Genomic DNA, 23,291 nt, shown 5'->3' on the forward strand with positions numbered 1-23,291 from the left:
ATTTTCTTGACCACACAGATAAGCTACATAGCAGACTTCTGTGATGAGTACTTGCTGGACGTGTTGATTGATACTCTACTTAAGTTCTCGTAACCTTGCCATACCTTAGCTTCCACTGAATTGACGCCACTGGTTTCAGTCAACAGACTCAGATATATAGTGACAGTAAGACATTAAGTTTGACTTAGTTGATGGAAAGCTCTTTACACAGTTGCGAGTCATAAAATTTTGAGTTTGGACTGAATATTTCAAAAGGAGACGTTGCAACATGCAGTCACAATGCTGCCACTGTAAAAGTTACTGCTGCAGGTGCACTCGCTGCAGTACCTGGGGTCATGTGAGTGTGAGAATGTAAAATCTGTTTCCCTTTGATGCCTAAAAGGCAGCACGGCAGACCAACAACTCCCATTTCTCACTACATGCCTGAATATATCTAAGCTGTCTATATTCCCTTTTTTGCAGGAGCAGGAAGTTAGTGACAAAGGCAGTGGTGCGCAGACAGAGCACAGACCGAGAAGGAGGGGTGCAGATGTTTGGCAGCTGCTTCATTTCTCCATCTGCCCCCCTGGCACCAGCACCTCTTAAACACCGTGCTTTAATGGAATGCTCCTGACCCTCTTGTGCTCTCTGACAACAAATGGGAGGGATTTCAGATGGCCCAAGATCAACTGCATTATTGGGACGGGACTTGAAGAAAGGACTTTTAAAGGCTCTGTAGTTGAGATGTTTCCAGTGCTCCAGCTTGCCAGGTGATTTTTATGACGATAAATTAGACTTCAATAGCACAGCGAGAGAGGCTGCCAGGCAGCTTAATCTGTGATTGCAAACAGAGGAAGGGAGGAAAGGAGGCAGAGCATGTCTCGGGGTCTTCTACACTTAGCTCACCTTCCTGCTCATTTAATGTGGTTGCTCTTGTCTTCAAAGGCGTTCCGCTGTTTTTCCAGCGTCTTGGCTTCAAGCACAGGAGTTTACATATCCTGCCACTACCTATTCTGTAAATCTATTTGCTTTTAACGGGGGTTTTCAGCGGTAGCGTGGACGTGGAAACACCTCTAGCCGCTGGCCGCAGGTGGACTTCATGAAGAATTCCTCATAAGTAGACATCCTCTCTCTCTTTTTTTTTACTTCCTTTTCCATTTCTCTCATTGTCCCATTATCTAGCTTTCTTATCCTTGCTGTAAGGTTGGTGAGGTCAATACCCCCCCCCCACCCTATCCCCCGGTGCTCCAACAACCCCCTAGCCTTCAGCTCAGATTGTGCCAGAGGGGCGCTGACAATCCTGGACAGGACAAAAGGAACAGACCCCCCTTTGTTTAGGCCTCCATGGGCTTGGTGACAGTCCCGGTAAACAGTAGGCACAAGCTGAGGCCGGGCCGGGTGAACTGCACTGAGAGGCCTTTGACAAGGGGAACTAAAGCAGAAAGGCATAGCCGTGTTTGAAAGCCCCATCAACGACTGACATAAGATAAGGCTGCCAAAAGAATAGCTGTAACTTTTCTTGCATAGGTCACACTGAATGAATTTATAACCAAGACAAACAGGGCACCGTCAGCCTGCACCATTACATAGTTAAATCAATTACCCCAAATACTGGAAATAAAACAATTATTTGATGACAAAACAACAGCGCATTTATGTTGGAGTTGTGAAACTCATAATGGAGATCATGAGCTGATTCATTCATTCATTTATTCATTTTTTTTTTAATATTTAAACTCAGATTTTACTCTTAAGCATCTCAGCCACTCATTAACACTCATCATTAAGGTAATGTCCATAGTTGACCACACTCCAACAGATTGGAACATGATTCAAAGCTGCAAAGAAGACAGTTAAAGGTCCGTGGAACCTCTTGCACACTCCTGTACACTTGCCATCTGTAAGACATAATGCTCTCTCTTCCTCTGTCTTTTTTTTTTTAATCTGTTGTGAGGGTATGTGTTTTCTATGTCAGCTTGGTTAACTCTATTGAGGAGCTCAAAGCATGTGGTCAGAGGTCAGATTAATATTTATTTCATGTGTTGCCTCTGCAAGCAGCAGGCAGCAGTCCTTTGAAGACCTGTGGATCCAGGGAGGAGGATGAGGTTAGCTGGAGGAGGGGCGTCTGATCAAGCAGATCCACAAACGATACAGAACTTTTTTTTTTTTTTTGTCTTCAGTAAAGTGACCCTCAAATGAAAGTGTGAGGTCAGGGTGCAAGGACACAAGAAGGTGGAGGCGCTTTTTCTTTTTTCCTTCCACCCCTCCACGCTGGTCCGTCCTGTCCTCCCTTGTCTGCGTTTTTGGCGTAACCCCACTGTGTTCAGTGCATAAACCAATGGCCTGTTAAAACAGCCTAACCAGGTGGAGCTGAGCTATTGCAAATGTTCCCCTTCTGGTGTCTCACACTTCCAGAGGCCTCAGGAACATATGAGACACAGCTGCGAGACAGGCAGAAGAAAAGAGAGGGGGTGGGTATGAGAAACAGCTTTGAAAGAGTTCACTTTGTAGAGCATATTTAGGTTTCAGGTTTGATTACATTTTTTTAAAACCTGGATCCATTTGAAATGATAAAAAATAAATAAATACAAGTTTTGCAGAGATAACACTTTTTTTCTTCAAATGAAAAAAGCAGGAAGGAGCTGGTAACTGCTACGCAGAACTTTATATTTTAATGAGTTTTATACCATACTTCAAAATGTCCTGTATGGGTTTTCTGTAAATATATACATGATCATCTTACTTGAAATGCTGCACCTTACAGGTCTCTTTGCCATCACTCACTACCAACTTTCACCTGAATGAGGTACGTCCTCTCAGCCAGTGTTTGTCTGCAACCAGATATGGCACTTGGGAACACCAGAGTAGCTTGGATCTGATTTATAGCCCTCAACAGTCCGGCCAGACCCATCAATTATAGTTGGTGTTGCTGACAGTCACAGATATCGTTTTAGTTAAGCTATCCATAATGCCTGGCTTAGTAGCGCTTATCCACTGCAGGATGTTATCACTCAGGCACTCTGTCATTTTTGTCATCGGCACACACTCTGTGCTTGACACTGGCCTGGTCTCCTCAACCAGCGCACGCTTATCAGCATCCATTACTGAGGTGTGTGGGCATGATAAAAGCCAAGCTACCTTCATGCACCTCAAGGATGAGGTCCCATTAAGATTCCAGTCTGTGTTGCAAGGGGCCTTCCCCCCTTTGACTCTTGCTCTCATCACTCCATAAGACTATGCTGCACTGTCAGTCAGAGAGGACACTGAGCGATCACTCAGCTCCTCTTCAAGGCCTGCTGGTCTGAGGAGCTATTAGAGAGAAGGCTACATAGCCAGACTGGCCCTGGCCAAAACTTGATGAGAAACAGAGAAGCAGGAGAGCTTAGGGTAGAAAGTGTGTGTGTGTGTGTGTGTGTGTGTGCATGAACGTTTGAGGGTGGGGGTCAGAGGAGCAGGAGGTGGATGTGCTGAACTATGTGGACTGTGAAGGGAGGGCAGCTCTGTTTTCTATTTGTGAGGATTAGGTTGACAGATCTGTATTTAGTTTCTTTGGGCCTCTAGCTGTAGCTAATCCCCCTCACCTGCAGAAACCCCTGCACCTCCCTCCCCCACAAGCCATTTCTTTCCTCTGACCCTGCAGCCCCCTACTTCCCCAGTGTATCCCCCCCCCCCCCCCCCCCCCCCCCGCCCAGCACAAACACTCATCCCGAGACAAGCACATGACTCGTTGCACTCTGTCTCCTCAGGTTAGGGCCTCACACTCCAGCCAAATCTCTCTCAGACCAAAGGAACAGCAGGGGTCCCAGGCTTTCTGGTACGGGAGCAGAAATGACCCTGTCAACCTGTGGTCTTCTACATATTAAGATTGTTTTAGCTTGAGCAAGGGGTCGCTTGTCATCGCTTAAAGATAGCAATTACGCAGAAATTAAGAGCCATTACTGCGGAAGCAGCCTGTCAAAGCCACTCAGCAGAAAGGGAGACCTTTTAGTAAAGCTGCACATTAGAAAATATTCAGGGTCAGGTCAGGGGCATGCACCTCTTCTCTTTAGATCCTGGCTCCCACACACTTTAGCCAGGCCTTCACACTGTGAAAAGAAAGACCACAGTGCCTCTGCAAACACACACAGCATGCCTGCTAGCAACTCTAAAAGGTGGGGACTTTGGATGACCTAATAGTTATAGAATCTCAGCACATTTCCCTGTTTCTTGAAGAAGCAACACAACTGCTACAAAAGGCAAGAAAGAAGCAGACACTGGTTTTTAGGTTTTGACGATGTAGACATATGTACAAATTCCTTAGCATTTAATGCTCGAGGCTTAAGACAGTAGGAGTCATTATAGGAGTGCAAAACCCTTAACTGAACCGGTAACAAGTAACAACTTTATAGAATCTCAAGCTGTCCTAATACACGTGCTGATTAAAAATATAATTTCATACATTCATCATCAAACTTATACTTTAAAACTATTTTGAATAGCCTAAATGAAACAATGTGTATTTATTTCATACAGACTTTAAACACAGCCAATTATACCCCCACCTATTTCTTTGAATCCACCACACACAAACAGAAAAGCGATGGTACAGTAGACACACCTATGAACAAGTAGCAGCAGGCTCAGTCAGAAGGTGTCATTACTTAGGGCCACAAAGGGACATAACGGGGATTCCTCCCGTAACACTATCAGGTTAGGCTTATTAAGTTACACCAATGAGGTGCTAACTAGCCCTTAAGTATGCCTGGGTCTTATTAAAGAATACAACGTGCAATTATGCACTGCCTTTAAGCTTGGAGAAGACGACAGCTTCTTTTCTGTGATCCATTCAAGTACCAACTATCTATCTTTGATTTTGAGACCTGAAAGTAACAAAAAATGCAGTTCCTCGCCCTACCACCAGGGCTGACTACAACAGTGTGTTATTGGAATAATCTCCATGTTAAAATGTCCAACTTTGCAGGAGAAATAAAACGTTTTTACACCTGATTCAAAAGAATGGTTTTGGTCCCAATAGCACATCCATGAAAACTGTACAGTAATTTTTTTATTTATTTTTTATTTTTCTGCACTACATATGAGGAATCTATATAAACCACTACATTTATTTATGATATGGGTTGTAACCTTTTGATTGACAGTTGTCTTAGCCAGTGGCTGTCCATTATCACTTCCTCATCAGTCATCGTCATGCTACAAAGCTTAATGAAGCAATCTGCAGGTGATACTAAACCAGCATTGACTAAACACAGTAGTCATTGCTGATTTTGCCACTAAAATGACATCTGAAATGAGATATTCCACTGAAAAGGTTGAAAGAGTTGCTATCCATGGCTAAAGCCTAATTTATGCTTTCCCGTCAATTTGATGCAAAGGAAACGCCATTGCCTTGACGCCGTTGTGTGCTTTTTGAAGTTCTGCGTTCTGTTACAACTTCATCCCCAAAACACGACGGGGTGTCAAATTTCAGAATGTTCATTCATGAAATCATGCAAAACTCATTGGTTGAGTGAGTGTTTATCCTAAACTTTCAATTTTCTATGACATAAGACATTGTTGGAGTGAATTTCTTTTTTTTGCAAACGTTGAATCATAAACAAAAGAGAAGTCATGCATCGAGGTAGTTTGTACACCTTTTGAACGAGTCAAGCAGAAAGGACAACGCTTAGAGAAGTAAAAAGGCTCTGCATTGCAGCCATAAACTGTACAAAATACTGTAATGGATGACACATTCAGTCACGTGACCCATTGGTTTCTGAAGAGCGGTTTTAAAGCCCGTTTTTCTTCGTACAGGGCGCAGCCCTGTTGTTCAGCAAGAACAACAGGAACCAACCCACCACCGCATGTTATTCAGAGTTAGCTCTGCTCCCATCTCCTTCAGCCAAACCCCGTCAAAATAACCGCAGAGCTGCCGTCAGACATTTACCGCAGAATATACCGTTTAATATGTCAACTCGATGGCAAAATCAAAAATGTCTGTCACGCTGGGTTAACAAACACAAATGGCTGGTTGCTCCGCTAAGCATGCATGACAATTACAGATGAGGAAGTGATAATGGTTAGCCAATAGCTGGGCCAACTGTCAGTCAATCATGTTAGAAATATCAACTCTCCTGGCGTGGTACAAAAAAAAAATATCCCCCCCTCGGAGTTGTCATGGGTATAAAATCAAACGATTGAGACCAAAATGGTCCGGCTGTAAATATGTTTAATTCTTTTCTAAAATTGGAGATTTTAACATGGGAGTCAATAGTGATGGACTCACTTTTCATATCTTAGTTCTATCAGCCTCAGTTTGGTTGCCGCTTGATCACGACAGCATCAATTCAACGCATGAATCAGACTGAACTTTGATGGAAATAAGGTGGACGTGTTCCAGTTGGCTTCCCAATTGCCACATATGGTTCCACAGTATGAGAAAAAATAAACAAGTTTCAAAACCAGTCTTCAGAAGACCTGTTGGTAGATGTCACCAATCTAGTAATCTTACAGCTTATGGGCCTAAACATTGACATCATATTGGAATCTGTGTATAATATATAGATGGATGCAAATAGCCTACTTAGGACAACAATAATAAAACTTGAGACGTGTTTGACAGAGGTGGTAGAGCGGGTCGTCCAATGATCCAAGGATTGGCAGTTCAAAACCCACTCCCCCTATGTGTCGTTGTGTCCTTGAGCTAGACACTTCTCCCTCCTTGCCTCCAGTGAGGGCATCGCTGGCGTGTGAATGTGTATGAATGTTGTGCTGGAGAGGCCATTGGCACGGATTGGCTGCCATGTTTCCGTCAGCCTGCCCCAGGGCAACTGTGGCTACACATGTAGTTTACCACCAAGTGTGAATTAGGAGTGAATTAATAATATACGACCATTGTAAAGCATCCTTGGGTTCTTTGAAAGGCACTTTATCAATGCAGATATATAGATCGTGCTATGTTGGCAGCCAGGAAATGTATAACTTTAAATTGGAAAGAATCTAAACCCCCAGTATTAGTCCACTGGTGGAACGAACTCTCAAGCTACCTTACACTTGACGATATTTATTACAAGAATAAAGGCAGATCCTCAGACTTTTAAAAAAATATGGTAATCTCATATAGAATTTGACTTTAAGAACTTCGTAGGTCAATGTAAGGCATAGTGACAATGATAAGATCTGAGTGCAATGGTTTGTGTTGTTTTGTTGTCTTGTTTGTTTTAAGTGGGGTTTTACCACCGTTTATGTCTGTTTGTTTTGCTAGGTTTTCGGTTTTGTTTCCGTTTTGTTTTGAGGGTATATGTTTGGATATCATTTTGGTTCTTTAACGGACCAGCCCCAACTTAGGATAGGAAAATTATGACATGAAGTGTTTCCTACTTTTTTTTTATACGTCCCCTTCATCATGAAGTACGGTAGGAAGACTACTATTTAATTATTATTTCAGTCATTGATATGGTAGTACTATCTGGTATTTTCAATTAGTGCAATTCATCATCCCCTTCATCATGAAGTACGGTAGGAGGACTATTTAACTATTTAATTATTATTTCAGTCATTGATATGGTAGTACTATCTGGTATTTTCAATTAGTGCAATGAGTATAATTTTTGGTTAGAATATTTGGCATGATTATAGCACTAGGAAATATGTCTTGGTGTGTATGGACTTTGACTGACTTAATTTTTATTGGGAGTGGAGATGTGGGGGTTTTGTGTTCTATGTATGTACAGTATACCCCTCTTGTGATCGAAAATATAAAAATACAATAAAAAAAGAAAGGCACTTTATACATGCAAGTTATTATTATTATTAATATTATTATTAATAATAATAATAATAATAATAATAATAATAATAATAATAATAATAATAATAATAATAATAATAATAATAATAATAATAATTAAATTGTGCAAAACGGCCCTTAAAATTGATTTCAAGAATATGAAAAACATATTTTTCAAAACATGTTCCCCTGTAGAGTGTGTGGTGGACTCTCCCTCAGGTAATTTTATCCACCGTAATGTGAAAGGCTGTCACGATAATCTCGCGAGATTTCCAGCAGCGCTGGCGCGGGAACGCACCAGTTCCCGGGAAAAGACCCTGGTGAATGACCGGACTCCGTCATGGGATCCCGTGAAACGGATCTGTTTTCAGAAATTGACAAGTTTCGTGCTCAGTTGTTGAGTACTGTGGCAGAAAACCAGCGGGCTGTAGAAGAAATAAGTCAGTAAGTTCACAACGACGTTTAAAAAATAAATGGCATATGCCATGCGACCGTACTAGCCTTAGGTAAGAGATGCGTTCAAGGTCTGCACGATTTCTGACGCATGATGTAATACAAGTGGTATATGTGAAGTAGTTAAATAACTAATTTACTACGGTATTCATTTTAAAGATATTTTAAAACTTAACAGTTTCGTTTTGACATGACTCCGCTGTTAACTCATTGTCAACCTCAGTCCAATCAATAATTGCATTTTACCCATGTTGATATCAATCTGAAGTAAAAAAAATAAAAATAAACACAATTTGTGCAAGGAGTCGTTTTTGTTGCTGTTGTTGCTCATAAGGTCAAATATATATTATTTTTTAACATATACATTCATCTTACAATGGATGTGAGTCCAAAATGTAATGTCTGATTCTGTGAAAGCAGACAAGAGTGTTGAGGGAACTCTAGACACAATCAGTTTTATCTTACCACCCAATCAATGCAGCCACTTCTGATGTAATGTAATGTAAGGTTGTTTCTGATGCAGTGTCATCATTGTATTTCTCTTTCAAGTCAGGACATTCTGACTCGCATTGAACGGGTCATCTTGGGAGTAGTGACCAGTCTGTCCAAAGACGAGGCCCCGGTCTTGGTTCTGCCCAACAGATCCAGCTGGGCCAATGTGAGGTAACTCGGTTTACTCACATCTGTAACGTAGAAGGATTTTCTCCTCACCTTGAACACGGTAGACATTTTACACAGAGATGTAAGTGTGATCCATGTGAGCAATTTGACCCATCAAAGATTAAATGCAAGCAGTCGTGTTGTGTGTGTAAATAAATAAATAAATAAACATGTACCTGCACAGTTACATGTGGGAGGTCAGGCCACACAAGATGATTAGATTTTGTGTTTAGTTTCCTTAAAGAAGAAATATTTGCTGCAGCTCTGGTTCGGTTTACATAAGATGTGGTTTCAACAGGCATGGGGAACTCTTAACTGAAGAAAACCCCCAAACCTTTAACTTCCAACTTTGTTGCAAAAAGAAAAAGGCTTCCTGGGGCTTACAAGATGACAGAGTGATAAGGAATTTAAAAGCCCTGTGCCTACACATGTAAACACATGAAGGTCTTTAAAATGACAAAAATGTGGAGACCTTATGGCCAGAACAAAGAGCACTGTCAGCTCTTCCTTGGATCAAAACTTGCCGCAGCTTTAAGTACATTTGGGCCAAACCCTTTCAGGTCTGAGAGAGTTTCACAGATGAATGAGGGAGGTGAGGTTCAGAGGAACCCTCTCTCTCAACTACCCCCTCAGGGTGTGGGCAATTTCAGTCTACAGGTGGCACCTCACGTTCAAAGCTCTGGAACAGAAAAAGTAGTGCACACAATCCATGTGGATTTTATTTTTTTCCCCTGTAATTGCCTCTTTACTTGCCTTATTGTACACATCAAGGTTCGACAGTGCGGTTGGTCTTCAGATGACTTCAGGACATTCAGTTACTACCGTAAGGAGCGACTGTCCTTCATCTATCACTAAATTTGGTGAGAATGTATTTTCACATTTAGCTGCATATTAAAACTTTGTTTCTCTTTACAAAAAACAACATTCACACTCTGGTTATATCATATGGCATTAATTCCCAGTAAATGTCAGATATAGTATAAGATGAAAGAGTTTCAAAGATAGTACACATGAACAAGATTGTTTTCATTGTTTATTAACATGATCTAGCACTTATGATATTGAGTAAAGTGATTTTTTTGTTGTTGTTGTTTTAAAGGGCAAATCCTCAAGATTCTCTCAGTCATCTACAGACTTGTGCAGAGCAATTCTTACTCTACGAAGAGGTTATTTATTCATGTTTCACCAAAGTCAAATACACAATTTGCTGAATATTTTCCTGAAATGTTCTCATCTTGATTTTTACTTTCACAGAGATCTATACTACAACGATACACAGCTTTTTAGTTCACAGCAAACTGTGGATCGTATAGTAGATGACATCTCTTGCATGCTGAAGGTTCCTCGCAGATCATTGCATGTGGTCAGTGTGCTTATCCATGAAGCAAACTTTTGATATCAAAAGCTTTTCAGTAAATTTCTTTGGATGTTTGCTCACGTCCCACATGCAGTCTATATAGCTCTTCAGCTCAAACAGAAGTATACTTCATGTGCTTGAAATATATATGTGTGTCAAACTTTTATTTTTGTATCTTTTGTATCTTTCTGTATCTTACTAGCTGGCCACATCCAAGGGTTTAATCTCAGGTGATCTTTGCTATTTGGAGGAGGACGGCACAAAGATCGACTGCCACTCAAGCTCTATTGTGAGTTTCAGCAACACAAAACAACTTCAGCTGAAGAAATGCTCTTTTTATTACACTGCATTGCAGAATTGCGCTAGAGGACCCCTGCATATCTTCACAAAACTTCAATTTTACAGCTGAAGAAGTCAAATACTTGTTTTTATAGTATAGATGCTACAAAGGTATACCTGGTATAATAGTATACACACACGTATACAGACAAATGCCATAATGATGCAAAAAGTGAAAACGTCAACTTCTCTAAATGGGCCTTAGACAATCTCAAAATTATTCTTTCATTTTCACATGGCCAGGTGTTTATCTGCCTGCTCCTTTGCCATACATATTCAGTATATTTGAGTCTAGGCCAAACTGGGTGTCAAGAAAAGTCCTTATAATTATCAGAATTTATCATATCTGACAAAACCTTTCAGAGTACATTACTGTCAGTTTACTGTGTGGTTTACTCCCATTGGAAGAAAAGAAAGGTACATCATCTATAATGTACATGCCTTTTATTCATCTTTTACTTGGTCATCCAGTACTTAAAACCTTTTTTTCCTTCTTTTTCTCAGGCTATTCCAGTTTCCCCAAACATCACTGCGATTACAAGTATCCTTTGTAATTTCTTTAAGAGTTTGCACATGCTTTTCTTCCTCTTTCTGCCACTCTTAGTACAAACTGTGTGACTGTCCTTGAGAACCAAAAGCCTTTCTGATCTTTTGTTAACCAAGTTCAGATATTGTGTCGTCTGCAAAGTTTATCTTGATAGTTGAGAAGGATGCAACGTTCCAGAAACTGCTGGATGATGACTTCTGCACAAAGCTATCTCCTTGCATCATGATAACAGTACTTTTTACTCTTCATTTTTTGCTAGTTTCAATAATACTTGTCTCCTGTCAGAAAGAGTAGTGTTAGTGCCCCGTGGGTGTTTTGTGTTTAAGGGTAAAGGCGTGCCTGATGTGAACAGCAGGTTGATGGTCAGAAAACTTTGGGAGACGCTACACATTCCCATCTTCGCCCTGGTCGACGCTGACCCTCATGGTTTGTCTTCATCATTTTTATTCTCACACATACTCACATGTGTCAACGCCCAACTTGCCTTTCATCTGCATGCGCGCACAGCTGGGTTGCTTGTCCGGCTAAGCTAATCTCAGCACCTGTTTGCTACGTCATGATGGCTAACGTAACCATTATTCCCACTAGTGCGACTTCGCCCGGGACCGATGGCTCTGTTTCCATTTGTTCCCGTACCTCAAATATTGTTTTTTTTCCCCTGCTTGCATGGCGAGACACATATGTAATGCTTTATTTTTTCTAAGCTGTGTTGCACTACTCTGAGTATAATTGCTCTGGTATGTTGGTGATTGCAGCATTTCTCTCGTCTGTCCCTCTGATTTCTCAGGCATTGAGATTATGTGCATCTACAAGTACGGATCACTGGTGAGTCCTTCCATGTCGGTTATTCTTGTGCTCTACATTATCCGATGTGGCCTGTCTATTGTCTTTTTGGGAGCAACGTGTAATTATCACGCCCCCATTTTAATTTTTTTTTAAGTTAAAAAAAAAAGGCCAATTACACAACTAAAGATATTTAAACTGACTTGCAGTTTTGTGGCAACATCTTCCTTATTTTCTGCAATGTTTGCCTTACAATCCCTGTGTTGATAAACTTTACTGTGAATATGCGTAGCTGGTCACAGCCGCAGTGTGAAGGTACAGTAATGATTATCTGAGTCTTTATTGGAGATGTTTTGTAAAAGCATTTCATGTGACTGGGTGTGTGTATGTGGGTTTTTTTTTTCCACAGGCAATGTCATTTGAGGCCCACAGTCTGACTGTCCCCAGTGTTATGTGGCTAGGCCTCCTCCCCTCTGACCTGCAGAGGTTTGGACTCCACATTCGCTACTTCCTCCTCCTGCCTCTAATTGGGATTATATTCTGGGGACATTTAGATTGTTTGTTTTGGTTTCTGTTGCCCTCATTTTTTCAGTTCAAGGAACTGCATTTGCGAGCGTATGGCGTTTTAAGTATACATCCTCTTGAACAAATTTAGGGAAAGGGACATTTTTTGAGATGAATATAATGGTAGTCTGCGCAGTTTTTTTACTCTCTTACTTTCCTCCTAAATAACATATAACTTCTTACTGAATATCTAAATATGAGCAGCTGCTTTCTGCATGGACATTTGTCAACAGAAACAGCTACAGACAGCTGTCTTTTTTTAGGAAATGAGATTGATCATTTATAATGAAATCAATGTTGTATTCTTTAGGTTAAGGGTTCCCAAAGATTCCCTGATTCCCCTCACCAAGAAAGATGAAAGGAAACTCAACAGCCTGATGAAACGCCCGTACTTAAGCAACCACCCAGCCTGGCAGAGAGAGGTGAGTAAAGAAAATAAAAAAAGACAAAGGTAAGGGAGAGTATACTTTTCTGAGGTGTATGATTTTTAAATGTAGTTGTTATTTATACTTTTTTTTTATGGACGAATAGGATACTGAAGAATGTGATTCTGATTAATAATATGGGATATAGAAGCAAAATGCTCTGGAATTCATCAACATTGAACCCCAATATTCAACTTTTAGCTTTTATGAGTTTTCTTTAAAAGTTATGGTCTGAAAACCTCATATCATCAAAAGAATTAAAAAATAATGACCTAAAGAGCTTTACAGTTTAATAAATTGTAATTGTGTTGCAGCAGGAGTCTCATCTCACTGGGAATGAGGGTGCAAGCTTGCATTAAGATGTGTCCCAAGAGACCAGGACAGATTTCTGATTGGATTTGGTAGTTTATATTTGCGGCACTTACTTTTGCATGCCCTTTACCATTGTGTGTTTTTCTTTTGTTTTAGATGGAACTGATGCAGCAGAACAAGGTTAAGGCTGAACTACAGGCCCTGGCAGCGATTGCTCCTGACTTCCTCACCAGCATTTACCTGCCTAATAAGCTGCGTTATGGAGGCTGGGTTTGAACACCATGCTGCCGCCCAGTGGAGCAGCAGATGAGCTGCTTCAGTTTGTGACATTTGTTTCTTACCCATAGTTGGATCCTAGATGTAACTCCTGCACCTGGCCCTGTTTTGCTGTCTGGAAAACAACAATCAAAATGTGTATAGTTTCATTGCTGTTGGAGTCAGAAACTATGCAGCGACCCGTACCCTCCAAGCATGGTGGTCGATGGTTAAACACTGTTCTTTGTTCAATATATTTTCTCGTTGGAGATGGTGGGTATGCATTTGGAGAATGGGTGATGTTTTAAGCCTTTGAGTAAAAGAAAAAGTTCTGTCATTGATAACTGGTAGTTACCATGATTAAAAATAAAGGTTACGGATAAAGAAAGAGAGATCTTTAGTTTCTTTATTCTTACAAGTTTATTTCCATATTTAAGCCACAAAATAAACATTAAAGTTGGTCATAAATATTAGATTTTTTATTTTTAAGATAATTTTATCTTTTAACAAAATATATTTTCAGTCTTTCAGAAACTTATTTGTGATACAAAGATAATGATTGACTGTTGGGTCATTCAAGGGGAAACGTGGGTATAGAGAAAACAATCCCATTAGATCATTTAATTAAAAGATACATTATAAATATTTCATTTCAAGTAGAAGAAATGGTTCATTAAAATCTAAGCTTGACACCACATGTGTTCAGGGCAGCAAAAGTAAAAATAACAAAACTGCATGAGATATTTTGTTTTAAAAAAAATGTAGTTCTTTGTATGTCTAAACAGACTTATCTAATGCTGTACATCAGGATTTTTAAGAAATGATGGCTAATGTTCTGTGGTTATTTTGAACAAAAAAACAGTGTTGCAAGTAAACAGTAACCCATTTTTCAGGAACTAAATTAGCAAGAAATCCCTTTCTTAGTAGATGAGTTCAACGATGATCAAACTCAAAACTAGTGATACATGTTTATAAATGATATAGATCTGGGATGGACTGACGATCTGTCCAGGGTTCACTCCTGCCTTTGGCCTGAACAGAGCTGTAACAGGCTCCAGAAGATCCCTGAATATTACAGTAAGATCCAGGTATGGATGATGGATGGATGGACGGATCTTTTGTTTTCCTGGTCTGAATAGTGTCAAAAGACCAATAGCCCCACCTGCTGGCCCATTTTAAAATGACGTGCAAGAAAGGTAGACAACAGGAAATAATGTGTAAACACTATCAGGATTCTGGCCTATTAGAAATCCCAAGGAAAAAAATGTAGTTATGCTTTTAAATGTTTTAATTAAATGATGTTAAAGAAGCAAAATTATATTAATCTCTGACATTTGAATTTTAATCTTTTGAAGGGAAAATTAAAAGAACATGAAAGTACCTTTAGCTCCTCTACGTTAACGTTAAAACAAGTTAATCAATGTAAAGCACAAGTCTTGCATTTAAACTTGAAATTCAATCTAATAACCATGTGTAACATCATTGTCTAAGATCTGTACACCCAAGATAATGTTAGTCTTTGAAACCTAACTTTTTTTCTTATATTTAAAAAAAAAAAAAAAACAGAAAAGAGGAAGAAGAAACCTGTTTAACTAGATTGAGCATCCTGCTTCGTGGATACATATTTAGGATTTTTAAATGAAATCCCAGCAACGAGCCACCCTGTAACTCCATATGCGGGAAGTTGAATTGAAGGCGCTCCGTGGTAGCAGTGGTCATATGTCTATGGCAGTGGTAGCAGTAGTCCGTAAATATGACCAACCTGGCAACCTGCGGTGACGTTTCTGCAGCTGTCAGGGGGCGGGGCCGCGGTTACGCAACACCGCTGGCGCTGATATGTAACTTGTCCAGCCGGTGTTGGAGTTCTTTCAAGATCAAGTTTTTTGATTTAACGGAAGAGTCAATATACAGGTGAGTCCATAAAAGAAATTAGGTAAAGCATCCACTTAAAAACAAAAAAAGACGATCATAGCATTGAATGTTACAAAAAGTGGCATGTCATTGGCCTATATTCATGTGTAAAGTATAATAAGTTCTACATTACAGCTGATTTCAAGCTATTTACCTGCTAGATGTGTGTGTGAGCATATTGAGAAAGGTCATAGATTTGTGTCCATTTGTCTCAGAGCATTTGGTCTCTGCAACTGCTGCTCATCAACTAGTATCACTGATTGAAATAATTCAAATAAGAAGTTACACCCACAATGAGATCATGGCATTGTTTTGAAACTTGAGAAGCTCAGGGTTTGGACTTAAGAGTTTACTGTGAACAGCAGACCCATATGGCTTTTTTCTTTTTTGTATTTGAAATAAGATCATGCTGTTGTACAGAAGACCTTTTTATCCCCTTTTTTTGTTTGTCACTGACAGCTGACTATGGACTTAATGAATGTATTCTGCTGAGTTTCCAACACTATATACTGTGCTTTCCATTACATCCTGTGTTTGAGTAAAGAATTTAAAGATGTAGAAAGGTAGACTGAGAAAATGTTATTTGTTATTGTGTCACCTTGACTTAAATTATTAAATGTTTTTCTTCACAATGCCTATGTTGCCCATATTTATTTAATGTCTAATAAAGTCAATTAAAAATAACAATTAACTTATATATGGTTATGAAATAATATATTGTGTATGCTTATATAGCTTATATTGTGTATGCTCTCCTCTCACTTGACTAATTTTCACATAACACAAATGATTTAGGTGAAGATTATCTCGTATGGACACAGTGATCCGCAGATGCCCCTTCTTGGCTGCTGCTCCCAGAGCGTTCCTCCACCTGGCTAGGAGCTCCTCTCTGCTCAGTTATGCCCAGAAGTGCCCTGTGATGATGGACCTGGCCTCAACACCTCTGGCCAGAGTTCTGTCCACTTCTACGTTTGTTTTCAAGGAAACAAAAATAAAAGATGGTCAGTTGCAAGGGTAACAACTGATGGGTGAAACAACAAATTCAATTTTTTAATTAATTTTAATATGAAAGTTGACTGCTGTGTTCTATAGATCCAACACATAAAGCAAAGTCGCCTCCAGGACAAACCGCATCACCTGGTGTCCAGCTTGTAGGGTCCAAATGCCCTTTCCTGGCTGCAGAGATGGTAATAGAGGTCGGGTTAGAGCTGCAAGAGGACATCCAGGAGATGAACAATTACCGCACAGGTAAGTACATTCACCATTGTCTCTATATCCATAGTCAAGAAAGATTATCGTTATGAGCACACTCACTTCTGATGTATCAAATGAATATATTTTCACAAATACACCATTATTTAATAGGAAAAACGGTTGTGGATATGTCAGCTGAGGATCTTGCAGAAGTAGAGAGGATTAACGCAATAGATTCAAAAAGCCTTTTCAAACCCAAATCTTTCAAAGCATCTCACCAGCTAAAAGATAATCTCCCAAAAGGTAATTCTATGCAATGAAGCTCAATTTTCAAAATCAATATGAAACAAATATGACATTTTAAAACCCCGTACCTGTTGTTTGCTCTCACAGGTGCCATTTTTGAGTATGACATTTTTTTTGATACCAAGATTGAGAGCAAGAAAAGAGATCACACGTACAGGGTTTTCAAGACGGTGAACCGGCGTGCTGCCTTGTTTCCGATGGCAGACAACTACTCTGAGTCTCTTCAAGGCAAGAGAGACGTGTCTGTGTGGTGCAGCAACGACTACCTCGGTATGAGCCGTCACCCCACAGTCACCCGGGCTATCACGTGAGTAGACACGCTGGTCAGTGATCCCCTGTAACTTAGTGCTATCAAGACCAAATTCAGCATTTGGCAGCACTTTCACTATTAAAAAATCTCTTTTCTTTTAATTAAGTGATACAGTTCGAAAGCATGGTGCTGGTGCAGGAGGCACACGAAACATTTCAGGAACAAGCAAATTTCACGTGGAACTTGAATATGAACTAGCTGACCTGCATGACAAAGATGCAGCACTGCTGTTCACTTCCTGCTTTGTTGCCAACGATTCCACACTATTTACTCTGGCAAGAATGCTACCAGGTACTGTTAATGTTCCATATACTTGAACATACTAACATGTTATTTATACAGATACTTTTCTTTAAAAAATAAATTCATATTTTTTTTAATATTTAATAATACATTTGCCTCTAGTTTTCTTTTAAGCTGAAATCTATTGGACAGCCTAATAAATCTTCTTTATTGTATTTATCCTTCCAGGTTGTGAAATCTACTCTGACGCTGGTAATCATGCGTCAATGATTCAGGGTATAAGAAACAGTGGTGTCAAGAAGTTTATTTTCCGTCACAATGACGTCAGCCACTTACAAGAGCTGCTTGAGAAGTCAGATCCCTCTACTCCAAAGATTGTTGCGTTTGAGACAGTTCATTCCATGGATGGTGAGTCTTACTTGGGTACAAGTCTTAGGCACAAGGTTTGTTTGTTTTTATTTTTTAAGAACTTAAAATATTTAGGGCAAAAGATGCGATTCACTAAAGGATTTATGATTTGCATCCAGTGAAATCTAGTCTTTAGTGTTTCTCTTCAAACCATTTATTAGAATGCTATTACTGTCTATATGAAATAACAAATGTAATCTTTTCTTATGTGATTTCCTTCACATATCAACCCTTGCAAATCAGAAAACCCATATGTTTAATTGGTACAGATTATTTTTTTTTTAATGATTTTGAGCTTTCTTTAAGGTTGATCTCAAATATTCTGATGGATGGTCTGTTCACTTCAGGTGCTGTGTGTCCATGCCAAGAAATGTGTGATATTGCCCATAAGTTTGGTGCCATCACCTTTGTGGATGAAGTGCATGCTGTGGGTCTTTATGGGCCCAGAGGAGGAGGGATTGGAGACAGAGACAGAGTCATGAACAAAATGGATATCATCTCTGGTACCCTTGGTAAGTAAAAGTCCCCATAATGAAGAAAAATGTCCATCTAAAGGCCATCCCAAGTTTCAGTGATGTGTCGATACTTAACACCAAGTAATGAACCTCAGGCACGCATAGTGAAACACTGTCAATCATTCAAAAACATTGAGGAGAAATTTGATACAAAAGATCTTGATAATCTAACACAGACAAAACAGTTGCAGCAACAAATCACTTTTTTGCATTAAAAAAAGAAGAGAACTTGTTCTGAAAGTTAAAAGACCAGTTTTATTTTTTTGAAAGTGAGGAGTCATCAGTCAGTACAGTCAGGTATTCATTCATGTGAACCACTTCTCTTTCATTTCCCTCAACGGTGGACACTGAGGGGATCAGTTTCAATCACTTCCTGGAATTGTAAAACAACATAAGCTTAGTCTTGTATTCCCTGAGAACAAGTCTCAGGTGAAGTCATAAGTGCTCTACAACAAAGAATTTCTGTAGGGATTCAATGCCCTGATTAACAGATAATCCACAACCGTAAATAATTGTGTCATCAGCATAAAAATGCAAACTAGCATGTGACACATTTAGACCCCAGTCACTAATATAACTAATGAATAAAAGAGGACCTAATACAGAACCCTGCAACACACCCTTGTGTATGGTGCTAGAAAAGTCTGAATATTAAAAAATGCACAGGATGCATAGGACAAGATTCACAAATGTATATCTGACGCACACGCAAATATAACCCGATTTACAAATGGCTTGTGGTCTGTCCACTTCTATGCATTTGTTTGGATTTTGAGCCTCCCTGACTTGCCTCAACCCACAAATGTCTTTTTTTAAATAGTAATTATCTGCAACCAATCAGATATCTTTTTCTGTTTCAGCCAATCATAAGAGTGCACCCCACATGGGGATGATTTACTCATAAGCCAATCATATTAAGCCATTCAAAACACACTATATCCATGTCAATGTCAGTCAGTTTAACATGACTTCCATCACCGACAGCGATGCAGTAAGTGAAACATCTGATGGACCCTAACAAATTCAAAACACACCATCATGTCTAATGGACTGAGTCCTATTACTGAGACAATTTGTGAATTTTCATAAATGCTCAAAGAACACTGAAAGGCATATAAAAACAAAAAAAAAATCTTACTTATTCACACACACACACTTCAAGAACTTTGGCCAGCAATGATAGATTAGATACTGGTTAAGTATCTTTATTTGTGATTGTAATGCACATCACAGTACACACACAACATTTCATTTACACTCTGGTATACAGTCCTGCTCACCATTATTGGCATCCATGAAGTTTATATTGTGGAATATCTACTGAAGGAAATTTATCCAGCGAATCAACATTTTACTACAGACAGCTTGTGATACAAAACAGCAAATGATAAAGAATTATTAAAATGATAAACATTATGATGAAAACATAGAAAAACATAATGCTTGCTGTATTGGCACCCTTTATTGCAAATCAGTATGGAAACCCAATTTGGCTCATCTGTTGCAAATCACAGATGAGGATCACCTGCGATGAATTGCCCCCCCCTCATGTGACACGAATTAACCAATGAATGATCATTTTGGTGTTTTAAAATGCTACCTGTTATTCCCTCTTCATGTGTGACAATGGTAGAGACAAAGGAGCAATCTAAGGACACCTGTTATGCTAGTATTTGCAAGCACAAGACCTCCAAAGGGTACAAGGCCATCTGCAAAGACCTTGGTATCCCTGTTTCAACGGTGCGTAATGTTATTAAGGAGTCTTGCAGGCATGGAACTGTCAAGAACCTCCCTGGATGTGGGGGGAGGAGAAAAATTGATGACAGAAATCTTCAGAGGTTGGTGCAAAATGGTGGAAAAACCCCACGTCAAACATCTAAAGACCTGAGGACCAACCTGGAGCAGTCTGGTGTAATTGTTTCCACAAGTACTATATGCCACACACTAAACAAAGCAGGGACCCCTTTGCTGAAGACATAAAAAGGAACGATTGAGCTTCATGAAAGAGAACCTGTACAAACCTCAAGCCTTCTGGGAGAATGTTTCATGGACAGATGAAACAAAAGTGGAGCTTTTTGGTAATGCACACAAACGGTATGTTAACAGACGCAATGAAGCCTTTAAAGCAATGAAGCCTTTAAAGCAGCACTATGTAACTTTACCTTAATATAATATTACATGGTCTGAGGGGTCTGTATCGCCTTCACTGGCACTATGTAACTTTGAGAAGCATGGTAGGAACCCTGCCACACTAAAAAACTATGAATTTTTACGGCTTTGACTGCTTTACGGCATACGTCACTTCCCCCTCCTTCCAGATTCGTAGTCGAGACGAAAATTGGCGGGACGTGGAGCGCAGAGCTCAGGAGAAGCTGGTATCATGGCCGAAGCAGCGAAAAAAAACGAAGAAAATAAAAGTTTTATCGGAGGAGGCGTTAAGGCCTTAAGTGGAGGAGTTTAAGCATCTTGGGGTCTTGTTCACAAATAAAGAAAAGATGGAGCATGAAATTGACGGACAGATTGGTGCAGCATCCGCAGATCTTTGTGGTGAAGAAAGAACTGAGTCGAAAGGTGAAGCTCTCAATTTACTGGTCAATCTATGCTCCCACCTTCACCTACAGTCGTGAACTTTGGGTAATGACCAAAAGGACAAGATTGCGGATGCAAGCAGCCAAATGAGTTTCCCCCACAGAGTGCCTGGGTGGATAGAGCGAGAAACTCAGAGTGGAGCCGCTGCTCCTGCACATTGAGAGGAGTTGGAGGATGTACAACATACAATTTCCATGGAGCCAAAACACATCTCTGATCTCCTGGTCCATTATGAACCAACCAGAACCCTCAGGTCATCAGGGTCACGCCTACTTGCTTATTTTGTTGTTGGAAGAGGAGGCCTGTAGCCCCCATGGCAATTTCCAAATTCACTGCAAGAAATACCAGTTGTTTGTAGATAGACTTGGACAGAACTATTGAGGCATTAAATCTTTATTGAAAATAAACAGTAACACCACCTTTGTATTGGTCTATTGGTATGATAAACATTGCATCCAACTATGTTAATATAAAACTGATCAAAAATCAGCAAAAGATTTGGTCCGTGAAGTTTCAGGAGTTCCAACAATATCAGCATTTGTTGATTTAACCCGAATCCTCCCCATGCCCGTCTTGAATAACAAATTGCACACATTAAGATAAACAATTTAAAATTGGATGGTGTCTGGACACACTGTAGCTCAGGAGTAGTAATAAGACAATCAACAATCCTTGCCTCATAACATTGCATATTGAATCTATGTTGAAACCAAGCAAGATCTCACACAGAACTTGATCCTGTCATTTCCAGGCAAGGCGTTCGGCTGTGTGGGCGGCTACATCGCCAGCACCAGTGCCCTGGTGGACACAGTGCGCTCCTATGCTGCAGGCTTCATTTTCACCACCTCCTTGCCCCCCATGCTGCTGGCCGGAGCAAAGGAATCCATTAAGATCCTGAAGAGTGAAGAGGGTCGGGTGCTCAGGAGGAAACATCAGAGGAGTGTCAAGCTGCTACGACAGTTGCTGATGGACTCTGGACTTCCAGTGGTCTACTGCCCAAGCCACATTATCCCTGTCCGAGTAGGAAAATTGATGATCAAAAGATTTAAGCATAGCGGTTTACCCTGCCTCCAGGACATGATGTCTATTTGTCTTTTTCTCTTTTTCCAAAGATTTGCCATTTCAGTTGCATTGCATATCTTGTACATTTTGCTTTGAAATCCAAGCTTAATTTCAGGCACTTAGATGTTCGACTCTGACCTATGTGGGTTACGTTTCCTAGGTGGCGAATGCAGTAAAGAATACTGCGATCTGTGACATCATGATGTCTCGTTACAACATCTACGTTCAGGCAATCAACTACCCCACTGTAGCTAAAGGAGAGGAGCTTCTGCGCATTGCCCCAACACCTCACCACACTCCCCAGATGATGTACTATTTTGTTGGTGCGTAAATAATGTAAAATTCTCATTTAGACATGCAAAGGTTATATAATTTTTATAGTAAACTATTCATTTGAAATACTACAGTTATAGATGGAAACAAAATGGAATAAAAAACAATAATTTCTAGCAGATGTGTTTGATCTTTACTCATCTTTGTCTCCACAGACCGGCTGGTGAAGACCTGGAAGGAAGTGGGTTTGGAGCTGAAGCAACAATCGTCAGCAGAGTGTAACTTCTGCCAACAGCCTCTTTACTTTGAGCTGATGAGTGAGAGAGAGAAGTCTTACTTCAAAGGACTCAATCACACAATATCAACAGTGGCCTGAACAAAAATCCACAAATATTTATCCTATTTATCTTATTTCCTTAACTGAAATATATCTCTACGGATACAGGGATCTGCTTAAGCACAGTGTGTACATTAAGTTACTGTTTCATGTGTACAATGTTGTTACCTGTTGAAGTGGAGGGCCAGCAAAAGTGATGCACTTATTGGTTAAATATCAGCAACATATTAAACTTAATCACCTTCAAATGTTGAAAATAAATTGTTAAGTATATTTGACAATATACCAGTTACAAAGCCATGTTGGTGTAACTAAGTGCATGAAGGGATGACATGATGGGATGACATTATAACGTGCCTGCGCGCACTGTTTTGAGCATGCAGAAGAATAAACGGTCGGAGAGAAAGTTCTGGATTCTCTTGACCAAGGAAGAAGACGTGCGTTAGCCTTTTTGTCCGTGATTCCGTGAAGGTAATTTATTTAACCATCTCTGGTGGCTGCTGAAACGCAAGACTGAATGCAGAAATGTCTACTGCTACATAAATCAACATATAAAATGTTAGCCAAACTCTAATTTATAAAACTAAAAATGTATTCTTATGATTTTGGTCAATAAATTGTTAAATGGTCACAAGTATTGTCCTTGTGTGGAATACAATACACATAATTTTACATGTCGCTGCTTCAGATGTCGGCTGAATGGA

The 23,291-nt window shown here is 39.9% G+C and overlaps 2 protein-coding genes across 2 annotated transcripts; both read left to right on the forward strand.

The window, feature by feature from the left end:
* The first annotated feature begins 8,573 nt into the window (after positions 1 to 8,573).
* On the forward strand, positions 8,574 to 13,460 carry spo11 (SPO11 initiator of meiotic double stranded breaks). The gene is made up of 13 exons (XM_061734846.1): positions 8,574 to 8,579; positions 8,721 to 8,860; positions 9,629 to 9,717; positions 9,957 to 10,023; positions 10,112 to 10,220; positions 10,417 to 10,503; positions 11,058 to 11,094; positions 11,222 to 11,331; positions 11,427 to 11,526; positions 11,888 to 11,925; positions 12,293 to 12,369; positions 12,758 to 12,869; positions 13,341 to 13,460. The coding sequence occupies exons 1-13, from the start codon at positions 8,574 to 8,576 to the stop codon at positions 13,458 to 13,460; spliced, it is 1,092 nt and encodes a 363-aa protein (XP_061590830.1).
* Positions 13,461 to 15,244: 1,784 nt separating this feature from the next.
* Positions 15,245 to 23,197, forward strand: alas1 (aminolevulinate, delta-, synthase 1). The gene is made up of 11 exons (XM_061734811.1): positions 15,245 to 15,350; positions 16,146 to 16,351; positions 16,443 to 16,598; positions 16,716 to 16,847; positions 16,938 to 17,157; positions 17,267 to 17,451; positions 17,632 to 17,811; positions 18,159 to 18,323; positions 21,667 to 21,935; positions 22,138 to 22,300; positions 22,466 to 23,197. Exons 2-11 carry the CDS (start codon positions 16,162 to 16,164, stop codon positions 22,624 to 22,626), a joined length of 1,821 nt encoding a protein of 606 aa, XP_061590795.1. The 5' UTR covers positions 15,245 to 15,350; positions 16,146 to 16,161; the 3' UTR covers positions 22,627 to 23,197.
* Positions 23,198 to 23,291: the final 94 nt, after the last annotated feature.

The sequence above is a fragment of the Cololabis saira genome, chromosome 12 (genome assembly GCF_033807715.1).
Source record: "Cololabis saira isolate AMF1-May2022 chromosome 12, fColSai1.1, whole genome shotgun sequence".
NCBI lineage: Eukaryota > Metazoa > Chordata > Actinopteri > Beloniformes > Belonidae > Cololabis > Cololabis saira.